This window comes from Pleurodeles waltl, chromosome 1_2 (genome assembly GCF_031143425.1).
Source record: "Pleurodeles waltl isolate 20211129_DDA chromosome 1_2, aPleWal1.hap1.20221129, whole genome shotgun sequence".
In the NCBI taxonomy this organism is placed as follows: Eukaryota; Metazoa; Chordata; class Amphibia; order Caudata; family Salamandridae; genus Pleurodeles; species Pleurodeles waltl.
In genome coordinates, this window is record NC_090437.1 from 1,342,035,051 (window position 1) to 1,342,048,545 (window position 13,495).

At 45.6% G+C, this 13,495-nt stretch overlaps 1 protein-coding gene across 3 annotated transcripts in view; it reads left to right on the forward strand.

Moving 5' to 3' along the window:
• TLN1 (talin 1) overlaps window positions 1–13,495 on the forward strand; it is a 687,540-nt gene that overhangs the window by 451,955 nt on the left and 222,090 nt on the right. For all 3 annotated transcript variants that reach the window (XM_069205713.1, XM_069205712.1, XM_069205714.1), the window contains one exon: window positions 3,024–3,149. In XM_069205713.1, the coding sequence (XP_069061814.1) occupies window positions 3,024–3,149 (126 nt within the window). The remainder of the gene's footprint in view (window positions 1–3,023; window positions 3,150–13,495) is intronic.

Consider the following 13,495-nt stretch of genomic DNA (forward strand, 5'->3'; position numbering starts at 1 on the left):
TGAGGCCCTTACAACAATGCCTAGCATCACAGTGGTCTCAAGCACAAGGTCACCTTCTAGATCTGGTGTTAATAGACCGCCAAACTTACCTCTCGCTTCTGTGGTGGAACAACATAAATTTAAACAAGGGGCGGCCTTTCCAAGACCCAGTGCCACAATACGTAATAACAACAGATGCTTCCATGACAGGGTGGGGAGCACACCTCGATCAACACAGCATACAAGGACAATGGAACGTACATCAAACAAAACTGCATATCAATCACCTAGAACTTCTAGCAGTTTTTCAAGCACTAAAAGCCTTCCAACCAATAATAGTTCACAAATACATTCTCGTCAAAACAGACAACATGACAACAATGTATTATCTAAACAAGCAGGGGGGGACGCACTCCACGCAGTTAAGCCTGCTAGCACAAAAAATTTGGCATTGGGCAATTCACAACCAAATTCGCCTAATAGCACAGTTTATACCAGGGATCCAAAATCAACTCGCAGACAATCTCTCTCGAGATCATCAACAGGTCCACGAATGGGAAATTCACCCCCAAATTCTGAACACTTATTTCAAACTCTGGGGAACACCTCAGATAGACTTGTTTGCGACAAGGGAGAACGCAAAATGCCAAAACTTCGCATCCAGATACCCACACAAACAATCCCAAGGCAATGCCCTATGGATGAACTGGTCAGGGATATTTGCTTACGCTTTTCCTCCTCTCCCTCTCCTTCCTTACCTGGTAAACAAACTCAGTCAAAGCAAACTCAAACTCATATTGATAGCACCAACTTGGGCAAGGCAACCCTGGTACACAACGCTGCTAGACCTATCAGTGGTACCCTGCATCAAATTGCCCAACAGGCCAGATCTGTTGACACAGCACAACCAAAAGATCAGACACCCAGATCCAGCATCGCTGAATCTAGCAATCTGGCTCCTGAAATCCTAGAATTCGGGCACTTACAACTTACCCAAGAATGTATGGAAGTCATAAAACAGGCCAGAAGGCCATCCACCAGGCACTGTTATGCAAGTAAATGGAAGAGGTTTGTTTGCTACTGCCATATTAATCAAATACAACCATTACACACAACTCCAGAACATGTAGTGGGTTACTTGCTTCACTTACAAAAATCTAACCTAGCTTTCTCTTCCATTAAAATACACCTTGCAGCAATTTCTGCATACCTGCAGACTACCTATTCAACTTCCCTATATAAGATACCAGTCATTAAAGCATTCATGGAGGGCCTTAGGAGAATTATACCACCAAGAACACTACCTGTTCCTTCATGGAACCTAAATGTTGTCCTAACTAGACTTATGGGTCCACCTTTTGAACCCATGCACTCCTGCGACATACAGTTCCTAACCTGGAAGGTGGCATTTCTCATCGCCATTACTTCCCTAAGAAGAGTAAGCGAGATTCAGGTGTTTACAATACAGGAACCTTTTATACAACTACACAAAAATAAAGTCGTCTTAAGGACCAATCCTAAATTTTTGCCAAAGGTTATTTCACCGTTCCATCTAAATCAAACAGTGGAACTTCCAGTGTTCTTTCCACAGCCAGATACCGTAGCTGAAAGGGCGCTACATACATTAGATGTCAAAAGAGCATTGATGTATTACATTGACAGAACAAAAACATCAGAAAGACTAAACAACTCTTTATTGCATTTCAAAAACCTCATGCAGGAAACCCAATTTCAAAACAAGGTATAGCCAGATGGATAGTTAAATGCATCCAAATCTGCTACCTTAAAGCTAAACGACAGCTGCCCATTACACCAAGGGCACACTCAACCAGAAAGAAAGGTGCTACCATGGCCTTTCTAGGAAACATCCCAATGCAAGAAATATGTAAGGCAGCCACATGGTCTACGCCTCACACATTTACCAAGCACTACTGTGTAGACGTGTTATCCGCACAACAAGCCACAGTAGGTCAAGCTGTATTAAGAACATTATTTCAGACTACTTCCACTCCTACAGGCTGATCCACCGCTTTTGGGGAAATAACTGCTTACTAGTCTATGCAGAACATGCGTATCTACAGCGACAGATGCCATCGAACTGAAAATGTCACTTACCCAGTGTACATCTGTTCGTGGCATCAGTCGCAGTAGATTCGCATGTGCCCACCCGCCTCCCCGGGAGCCTGTAGCAGTTTGGAAGTTACCTTCAATTATTTATATATGTATCATCTCAACCTTAAATAGGTGCATACTTAGTCACTCCATTGCATGGGCACTATTACTACAATTCAACTCCTACCTCACCCTCTGCGGGGAAAAACAATCGAAGATGGAGTCGACGCCCATGCGCAATGGAGACAAAAGGAGGAGTCACTCGGTCCCGTGACTCGAAAGACTTCTTCGAAGAAAAACAACTTGTAACACTCCGGCCCAACACCAGATGGCGAGCTATTGCAGAACATGCGAATCTACTGCGACTGATGCCACGAACAGATGTACACTGGGTAAGTGACATTTTCATTACAGTACATATTTTGTGTCACTCAAAATTGGAGGTATTGAAGTTAACAGTAATGTTGTAGTAGTATATTGTTTTAATTCAGTTCTGTTATAAAAAAAAAAGGGGGGGGAAATAATGTGGTGATCTTGTGTTGTACTGAGAGCATGGAATATCATGACATCATGATAATGATGTCATGGTATTCCGTGTTCCAAGGTGACAGTTGGGGGGCTTCAGAGCTTTGTGCCCCTTTTATCATATGGACGCTTTGTCATGAACTCTTTATTCATGAATTAAATTTATTACAAAACTCCTGCTGCCGTGGAGAGATCATTTTACCTCGCTTGTGCCCTGAGTGTTGAATTTGTTGAAAACGTTTGTCTGCCTTCTCTGCTTTGGTTTTTCAAACACTAAAGGCACCTTTGGTCTAACAGTGAAATGTGGGAACAGTAGATCACTTTCTTATTCTTTGGTCTTTAACTCCTTCATTGAACGTTTACGTGCACAGAGCTTGATCTCTGCCTCAAATAATCTTGTGTTTTAGGTGGTCCTGATCAATGCAGTGAAAGATGTGGCCAAGGCTCTGGGAGACCTCATCAGTGCGACGAAGGCAGCTGCTGGCAAGTCTGGAGATGACCCTGCAGTCTACCAGCTGAAGAACTCTGCCAAGGTAAGAAGAGCTGGGTGTAGTGAGCAGAGAACATGTAGAAAATGTTAGTGTACCTGTCATTTCTGCTGAAAGCTTCTCCAAGATGAGTTTTTCCTTGACTTTCATGAACACTGAATAATTCCACTGATAATTCAATAAGACTTTAAGAAATATGTGTTCGGTGGCATGTGTAGCTGCAGATACACATGCTGTGCATAGTCCGCCGTCTGGTGTTGAGCTCGGAGTGTTACAAGTTGTTTTTCTTCGAAGAAGTCTTTTCGAGTCACGAGACCGAGGGACTCCTCCCACTTCGGTTCCATTGCGCATGGGCGTCGACTCCATCTTAGATTGTTTTTTTTCCGCCATCGGGTTCGGACGTGTTCCTTTTCGCTCCGTGTTTCGGGTCGGAAAGTTAGTCAGAATCTCGGGAAAATTTGTCGGTATTGTTTCGTTCGGTATCGGGATAGTTAGGTCAAATCGACACCGAACCTTAAAGAGCTCCGGTAGCCCTTCGGGGTATTTTCGATCCCCCGTCGGGGCCTGGTCGGCCCGACCGCGTGCAACATCGAGACTGACGGAACGGACCCCGTTCCGATTCTGTCCTAAATGCCACAGTAAATATCCTTATACAGACCAACATTTGGTCTGTAACTTGTGCCTGTCCCCCGAGCACAAGGAGGAGACGTGTGAGGCCTGTCGCGCGTTTCGGTCGAGAAAAACGCTCCTAGACCGAAGAGCCAGGAGGTTACAGATGGCGTCCACGCCGACAGGACAACAAAGGTTTGAGGAGGAGGAAGAAGAAGAAACTTTCTCCATCCACGAGTCGGATTCCGAAGAATTCGACGTCGAAGAGCAACCAACCGTGAGTAAGACGTCGAAACAAAGATCACATGAAAAAACAGACAAAGCCCAGGGGACGCCACTGCCAACAGGCCATGGCTTAACTCATAAAGTAGGTGACCGTCCATCGGCACCGAAAAAGGGCGAACTGGTGCCGAAGTCGTCCGACTCAGGTCGAGACACAGGCACGCAGCAACCTCGGGACCGAGAGAGTGGTGCAGAAAAGGGTCGACACCGAGATAGCGGCACCGAAGCTGCTCGGCACAGAGACAGCGGCACCGAAGCTGCTCGGCACAGAGATAGCGGCACCGAAGATGGTCGGCACCGAGAGGCCAAGACACCAAAAAAGAGAAAGATCTCGTCGGAGCCGAAAACAACTAAAGACACGGTTTTGGTGCCAAAACACCCGGCAACCGAACCAAAAACCAGTTCCTACTCAGAGGAACAATCACTGTCCTCCCAACTAAAAAGACACAGATTTGAGGAGGAATTACAAACAACAGATGTAGATCACACGCAAAAGCGGATCTTTATCCAAAGGGGTACAGGGAAAATCAGCACTCTTCCCCCCAATCAGAAGGAAAAGTAAACTTGACTTCCAGCAACAAGACAAGCCACCACAAGCAAAGGTGGTAAAGAGGGTAACTCCACCACCCTCTCCACCACAGTCAACTCATGTATCACCGGCACAGACTCCACCACAATCACCAGCTCATACCACCATGAGCCAAGATGATCAGGAAGCATGGGACCTCTATGACGCTCCAGTATCGGACAATAGTCCAGAGTCGTACCCAACTAAACCCTCACCACCTGAGGACAGTACAGCATATGCACAGGTGGTAGCTAGGGCAGCCGAATTTCATAATGTATCGCTACATTCGGAGCCTATTGAGGATGACTTCCTCTTTAACACCCTGTCCTCCACCCATAGCCATTATCAAAGCCTTCCCATGCTCCCGGGAATGCTAAGGCACGCTAAACAGATTTTTAAGGAGCCTGTTAAAAGCAGAGCAATAACTCCAAGGGTGGAGAAAAAATACAAGGCACCGCCCACAGACCCTGCTTTTATTACATCACAACTGACACCAGATTCAGTAGTCGTAGGAGCAGCTCGTAAAAGAGCCAACTCGCACACATCAGGCGACGCACCACCTCCGGACAAGGAGAGCCGCAAGTTTGATGCAGCCGGGAAAAGGGTTGCAGCACAAGCTGCAAATCAGTGGCGCATCGCCAACTCGCAAGCACTCCTAGCGCGATACGACAGGGCCCATTGGGACGAGATGCAGCATCTCATCGAGCACCTCCCCAAAGAATTCCAGAAACGAGCGAAACAAGTGGTTGAAGAGGGGCAAAATATCTCCAACAACCAAATCCGTTCTTCTATGGATGCAGCAGATACAGCTGCAAGAACAATAAATACTGCTGTGACAATAAGGAGGCACGCATGGCTGCGCACATCTGGCTTCAAACCTGAGATACAACAGGCAGTGCTCAATATGCCGTTCAATGAACAGCAATTGTTTGGCCCGGAAGTGGACACTGCAATTGAAAAATTAAAGAAGGACACTGACACAGCCAAAGCCATGGGCGCACTCTATTCCCCGCAGGGCAGAGGCACATTTGGCACATTTCGCAAAACAACTTTCAGAGGAGGGTTTCGAGGTCAAGCCACAGAAGCCAGCACCTCACAAACAAGACCACCTACCTACCAGGGACAATATCAAAGGGGAGGCTTTCGGGGCCAATACAGAGGGGGCCACTTCCCAAGAAACCGGGGAAAATGTCAAGGTCCCAAAACCCCTCAAAATAAACAGTGACTCACAGGTCACACAACCCCTTCACACAACACCAGTGGGGGGAAGACTAAGCCAGTTCCACAAATCATGGGAGGAAATAACAACAGACACTTGGGTCTTAGCAATTATCCAACATGGTTATTGCATAGAATTTCTCCAACTCCCTCCAAACGTCCCACCGAAAACACACAATATGTCAAAACAGCATATAGACCTTCTAGGACTAGAAGTTCAAGCATTACTGCAAAAAGACGCAATAGAATTAGTACCAAGTCCACAAAAGAACACAGGAGTTTACTCACTGTACTTTCTAATACCGAAAAAGGACAAAAGTCTGAGACCAATATTAGATCTCAGAACACTAAACACCTACATCAAATCAGACCACTTTCACATGGTCACGTTACAAGACGTAATACCACTACTGAAACAGCAAGACTACATGACAACGTTAGATCTAAAAGACGCGTATTTCCATATACCGATACATCCCTCGCACAGGAAATACCTAAAGTTCGTATTCAAAGGAATACATTACCAATTCAAAGTGTTGCCATTCGGAATAACAACAGCGCCAAGAGTCTTTACAAAATGTCTAGCAGTAGTAGCTGCACATATCAGGAGGCAGCAAATACACGTGTTCCCGTACCTAGACGATTGGTTAATCAAGACCAACTCGCTAACAAAGTGTTCACACCACACAGATTATGTTATACAAACCCTTTACAAACTGGGTTTCTCCATCAACTATGCAAAGTCACACCTTTTGCCGTGTCAAACACAGCAATACTTAGGAGCGACAATCAACACAACAAAAGGGATAGCCACTCCAAGTCCACAAAGGGTTCAAAATTTTCACAAGGTGATACAAGCTATGTATCCAACACAAAAGATACATGCAAATATGGTATTAAAACTCCTAGGCATGATGTCGTCATGCATAGCCATTGTCCCAAACGCAAGATTGCACATGCGGCCCTTACAACAGTGCCTAGCATCACAATGGTCACATGCACAGGGTCAACTTCTAGATCTGGTGTTGATAGACCGCCAAACATACATCTCGCTTCTATGGTGGAACAGTACAAATTTAAACAAAGGGCGGCCTTTCCAAGACCCAGTGCCACAATACGCGATAACAACAGATGCTTCCATGATAGGGTGGGGAGCACACCTCAATCAACACAGCATCCAAGGACAATGGGACGTACATCAAAGAAAGTTTCATATAAATCACCTAGAATTGTTAGCAGTATTTCTAGCGTTGAAAGCATTCCAACCAATGATAACCCACAAATACATTCTTGTCAAAACAGACAACATGACGACAATGTATTATTTAAACAAACAGGGGGGAACACACTCGACACAGTTGTGTCTCCTAACACAAAAAATATGGCATTGGGCAATTCACAACCACATTTGCCTAATAGCACAGTTTATTCCAGGGATCCAGAACCAGCTAGCAGACAATCTCTCTCGGGATTACCAACAGGTCCACAAATGGGAAATTCACCCCCAAATCCTGAACACTTACTTCCAAATTTGGGGAACACCTCAAATAGATCTATTTGCATCAAAAGACAACGCAAAATGCCAAAACTTCGCATCCAGGTACCCACACCGGCAATCTCAAGGCAATGCTCTATGGATGAATTGGTCAGGGATATTTGCGTACGCTTTTCCCCCTCTCCCTCTCCTTCCATATCTAGTAAACAGATTGAGTCAAAACAAACTCAAACTCATACTAATAGCACCAACATGGGCAAGACAACCTTGGTATACGACACTACTAGACCTGTCAGTAGTACCTCATGTCAAACTACCCAACAGGCCAGATCTGTTAACACAACACAAACAACAGATCAGGCATCCAAACCCAGCATCGCTGAATCTAGCAATTTGGCTCCTGAAATCCTAGAATTTGGACACTTAAACCTCACACAAGAGTGTATGGAGGTCATAAAACAAGCTAGAAGACCATCCACTAGACACTGCTATGCAAGTAAATGGAAAAGATTTGTTTGTTACGGCCATAATAATCAAGTTCAACCATTGCATGCATCTCCAAAAGATGTAGTAGGATATTTACTACATTTACAAAAATCAAATCTAGCTTTCTCTTCCATAAAAATACATCTCGCAGCAATATCTGCTTACCTGCAGATTACTCATTCAACTTCCCTATTTAGAATACCTGTCATTAAAGCGTTTATGGAGGGCCTAAAGAGAATTATACCACCAAGGACACCACCTGTTCCTTCATGGAACCTCAACATTGTCTTAACAAGGCTCATGGGTCCACCTTTCGAACCCATGCATTCTTGTGAAATGCAATACTTAACGTGGAAAGTTGCATTTCTCATTGCCATTACATCTCTAAGAAGAGTAAGTGAAATACAGGTGTTTACCATACAAGAACCATTTATTCAAATCCACAAAAATAAGGTCGTTCTAAGAACAAATCCAAAATTCTTACCAAAGGTTATCTCACCGTTCCACTTAAACCAAACAGTGGAATTACCAGTGTTCTTCCCACAGCCAGATTCAATAGCTGAAAGAGCACTACATACATTAGACATCAAGAGAGCGCTAATGTACTACATTGACAGGACAAAAGAAATTAGGAAGACAAAACAACTATTTATTGCCTTCCAAAAACCTCATACAGGAAATCCAATTTCAAAACAAGGTATTGCCAGATGGATAGTAAGATGCATCCAAACCTGCTATCTTAAAGCTAAAAGAGAACTGCCTATTACACCAAAGGCACACTCAACCAGAAAGAAAGGTGCTACTATGGCCTTTCTAGGAAATATTCCAATGAACGAAATATGTAAGGCAGCAACATGGTCTACGCCTCATACATTTACTAAACACTACTGTGTAGATGTGTTATCTGCACAACAGGCCACAGTAGGTCAAGCCATACTAAGAACTTTATTTCAAACTACTTCCACTCCTACAGGCTGAACCACCGCTTTTGGGGAGATAACTGCTTACTAGTCTATGCACAGCATGTGTATCTGCAGCTACACATGCCACCGAACGGAAAATGTCACTTACCCAGTGTACATCTGTTCGTGGCATTAGTCGCTGCAGATTCACATGCGCCCACCCGCCTCCCCGGCTGCCTGTAGCCGTTTAGAAGTAGATCTTGAACATTTGTAAATATATTACTTTAAGCTTCATTATGTACATACGTATTCACTCCATTGCATGGGCACTATTACTAGCATACACAACTCCTACCTCACCCTCTGCGGGGAAAAACAATCTATGATGGAGTCGACGCCCATGCGCAATGGAACCGAAGTGGGAGGAGTCCCTCGGTCTCGTGACTCGAAAAGACTTCTTTGAAGAAAAACAACTTGTAACACTCCGAGCCCAACACCAGACGGCGGACTATGCACAGCATGTGAATCTGCAGCGACTAATGCCACGAACAGATGTACACTGGGTAAGTGACATTTTCCTTTTGAAGGGTAATTGGGGGGGGGGGAGGGGATATTTGTACACTTATCTAAACGTATTTTCTTTTATTTTCTTAACTAGACCATTTTATATTAAAACATTATCGTAAATGCCTACAGCATCTGAAGCTTTTTAACCCCCATATTAAAAAAGTAAACAAATTAAAGAGAAGTCACATAATATGCAGCTCATCCTCATAGACCTGATAACAAACCAAAAGCCCTCAGCTTTCCCACAGTTCTTGCCATTGGTCGGCTCTCCTTTGTCCTCTTCTTCAGTCAGTCAGTCAAATCTGAGTTCCTGGTGTCAGCGGGCTACCTAAATACTGAATTTAGGAACTTAAAGGGAAGTGTAGGGTAGTAGCCAATGGGCTAATTCCATGGGGTGACTACACTCTCTATATGACCACTTCCTGGAGCACAACTTAGGGGTAGGACTAGCCTGGAGGTGCAACACGCCTACTGCATAGCTTATTTCCTGTCTATCATGGTGCCAAAGGGCCATAGGGGGTGGCATTCTCCAGGTCTGGAGGAAGCCGGAGTTGCATATCAAAGGGTGGCAGAGGCTTTGAAGCTTCTGGTTTTGGTATGCAGATTTACAAGCCATCCTGCAGGAGGAGGTGATAACACCTTCTCCGGAGCAGGCATTGTTTCGTGACTTCAGAGAGCGCTGGCTGTCACCTACAGGGGGTCAGAAACTAGTCTATGGTAACAGGCTGGTTGATGCCAGTCAGCCAGCACACTAGAAGTCTAGTAGTTTTCAGGGGCACCTCTAAGGTGTCATAATAAATCTAGTACTGGCAGCAGTATATATTTATTAAGAAGAGGTGTTTGATATCAAATACCATAGATTTCAGTAAAGCCATCATGTAGCTGGGGAACTCGTAATGCCTGTTCTCCGCCCATATACTTTAGATGGCTTCCCTGTTCACTTGTACCAGCTACTAATTGAACCAGACAGCACAGGAGCTTATCTGCATGAGCAGTCTAGCCCTAGCCCTCACAAGTAATATAATGCAGCCGGCCTTAAGTGACTTCCGTATACTTTATGCAGTGACTAGCGCATGGCACACACTGAGTGTGCCATGTCTGGTTTTCACACATGGTTTACACCATGTCACGCAGCCTGTGATGGCAGTCTCCATGCAGTTTGTATGGGGGTCCCCTAGGGTGGCATAATACATGCTGCAGCCCCTAGGGGATCCTCTTTAGTACCCATGCCCTAGGTACCAGAGGTGCCATTTACTAGGGACTTACAGGAGTGCTAAAGTGTGTGCCAGTTGTACATAGACCATTTAACTATTTTAGGAGAAAGAACACTGGCTCTAGGGCCTGGTTAGAAAAGCAGCATCTAGTCCTTCGGATGCGGGCAGAAATTGGGGGCCTCAACCTGCAAAAAACCTGGTTTCCAACACCAACCACCCCTTGAGTCCTGAATTCCACAGCAGTCTAATTCAACAGGTGTAGTATGACATATCAGACGTGACCTCTACATCCTGAGGTGGAATAGAGTGTTTTCAGGAGATGATGGACGTATACAGTATTGTTCCTACATTGTGCTGTGTAAATTCCCAGAAGGCAGAGAGTGTGAGTTTGTAATTAACTTTGCTGCTGTGTATTCACCTCAGTAGACTGAGTGTATGAGTTCATAGTCATTTCTCCTCTGTAGCCTTTTCAGAAGGGAGAGGGTGCAAGTCCATAGAGGGAATTGTGTCTGTGTAGTCCTCTTGGAAGGGTGAGTGTTTGCATTCATAGGGAGCATTCTTGCTATGCAATTCTCACAAACTTGTAAAGGATACTCAAGCTTTGATAATACCTGATCATGAAAGTGGTGGGGTTAATACGAAAGAAACTTTCTGAGCAATTTTAATAGCTAGAAGCACGTTGGTGAAATAACGTTGACTTGGGTAATCTACTAGACCTCTTAAGGCTATAACTTTCTTTGCTGGAGAGGTATTTCCATGAACAGTGGCCAGAGGGAGTTGTGCTATCACTCATTGCTGGAGCATAGTCGGATCTTTGACTTGCATGTATTAAATCTGAGAAGTGTCCTGACATCCAAGCTTAGAATTCATGCAGGCTATCAGTAAGTCTGGTTGCAGACTCGGGCCTGCAACGGTCTAGGTGAATGATCCACTGAGTATTATCTGCATAGGAGAAAGTGCCACAGCCAGATTTCCTGATCAGTATTATGAGGAGGGATATGCATTTGAATAACGTGGAAGAATCTGAAGATCCTTGGAACATCCCACTGATAATGGTTTGGGTGGTAGAGGGCTGTGTTGGAAGGTCCACAGTTTGTGTGCCATCTTTAAGAAAATGGGAGAAACAAGTAGACACTGTTTCCTCGATTCCGATAGTCGATTTAGTAGTTTGGAATGGTCAACCATATATAAGGCAGAGGTAGGAAGTTGGCTCTGTATATACTATCTCAAAGTAAGAGATAGTGTGCATAGAGTCCAAGGGTTCCCCATAGAGGTTGTTAGAGGCAAAAGTAGATAAATCTATTTTGTGGTAGTGTGGTCGAGCAGTAGGCTCATCAGAGGGTAGTGTTAAGCGTTTGTTGTACAAACACAGGCAATAAATGAGGAACACACACTCAGACGTAACTCCAGGCCAATATTTTTTATATAGAAAAATATATGTTCGATGGCATCTGTCGCTGTAGATACACATGTTCTGCATAGCTCGCCATCTGGTGTTGGGTCGGAGTGTTACAAGTTGTTTTTCTTCGAAGAAGTCTTTCGAGTCACGGGACCGAGTGACTCCTCCTTCTGTCTCCATTGCGCATGGGCGTCGACTCCATCTTCGATTGTTTTCTTTCCGCCATCGGGTTCGGACGTGTTCCTGTCGCTCCGAGTTTCGGAACGGAAAGTTAGTTAATATCGGAAGATTTTTGTCGGTGTTGTTGCGTTCGGGATCGGCGTAGTTAGAGTCAACACCGCATCGAAGATCGACGCGCTCCGGTGCCCTTCGGGGTAGTTTTCGATCCCCCGTCGGGGCCTGGTCGGCCCGACCGCGTGTCGAAAAACGTCGATGGAACGGACCCCGTTCCGTTTTTGTCCCTAATGCCACAACAAATACCCGTATACAGACCAACATTTGGTCTGTAACCTGTGCCTGTCGCCTGAGCACAGTGAAGAGACTTGCGAGGCCTGTCGTGCGTTCCGGTCCCGAAAGACACTCCGTGACCGTCGAGCCAGGAGACTTCAGATGGCGTCCACGCCGACAGCGCACCGAGAGTTCGAGGAACAAGAGGAAGAAGAAACCTTTTCGATCCACGAATCGGACTCCGAGGAATTCGACGATCAAAGAACCGTGAGTAAGACGTCGAAAACAACACAGAAGAAAAGTGACAAGGCCCAGGGGACGCCACTGCCACCAGGCCATGGCTCCACCCTTAAATTCGGTGACCGACCATCGGCACTGAAAAAGGCCAAAACAGTGCTGAGATCGTCCGACTCCGGTCGAGACACCGGCACGCAGCCTTCTCGGGATCGAGAAAGTGCTGGAGAAAAGCAACAACACCGAGATAGCGGTGTAGAAGCGGCTCGACGCCGAGACAGCGGCACCGACGAAGATCGACGCCAAAAAAGAAAAAAGCCACCTCAGAGCCGAAAAGAGATACAGGCAGGGTTTCGGTGCCGAAACAACCCGTAACCGACCCAGGTCCAGGCTCTTATACAGAGGAACAATCACTGTCCTCTCAGATGCGAAAGCATAGGTTTGAGGAAGAGCTGCAATCCACCGAAGTGGACCATACGCAAAAACGTATCTTCATACAGCAGGGAACGGGAAGAATAAGCACCCTTCCCCCTATTAGAAGAAAAAGTAGACTGGAGTTTCAAACAGACCAGGCGCCACAAACAAAAATGGTGAAAAAGGTGACTCCGCCACCCTCTCCTCCACCTGTAATTAATGTCTCACCAGCGCAAACTCCGTCACATTCCCCGGCTCACACCACCATGAGCCAAGGTGACCAGGATCAAGACGCTTGGGACTTATATGACGCCCCAGTGTCGGACAACAGTCCGGAGGCATATCCAACAAAGCCCTCACCACCAGAAGACAGCTCAGCATACTCTCAAGTGGTGGCTAGAGCAGCACAATTCCACAACGTAAACCTCCACTCAGAACAAGTCGAGGATGACTTTTTATTCAATACCCTCTCCTCCACCCACAGCTCCTACCAAAGCCTGCCTATGCTGCCAGGTATGCTTCGGCACGCAAAGGAAATATTCAAGGAGCCGGTCAA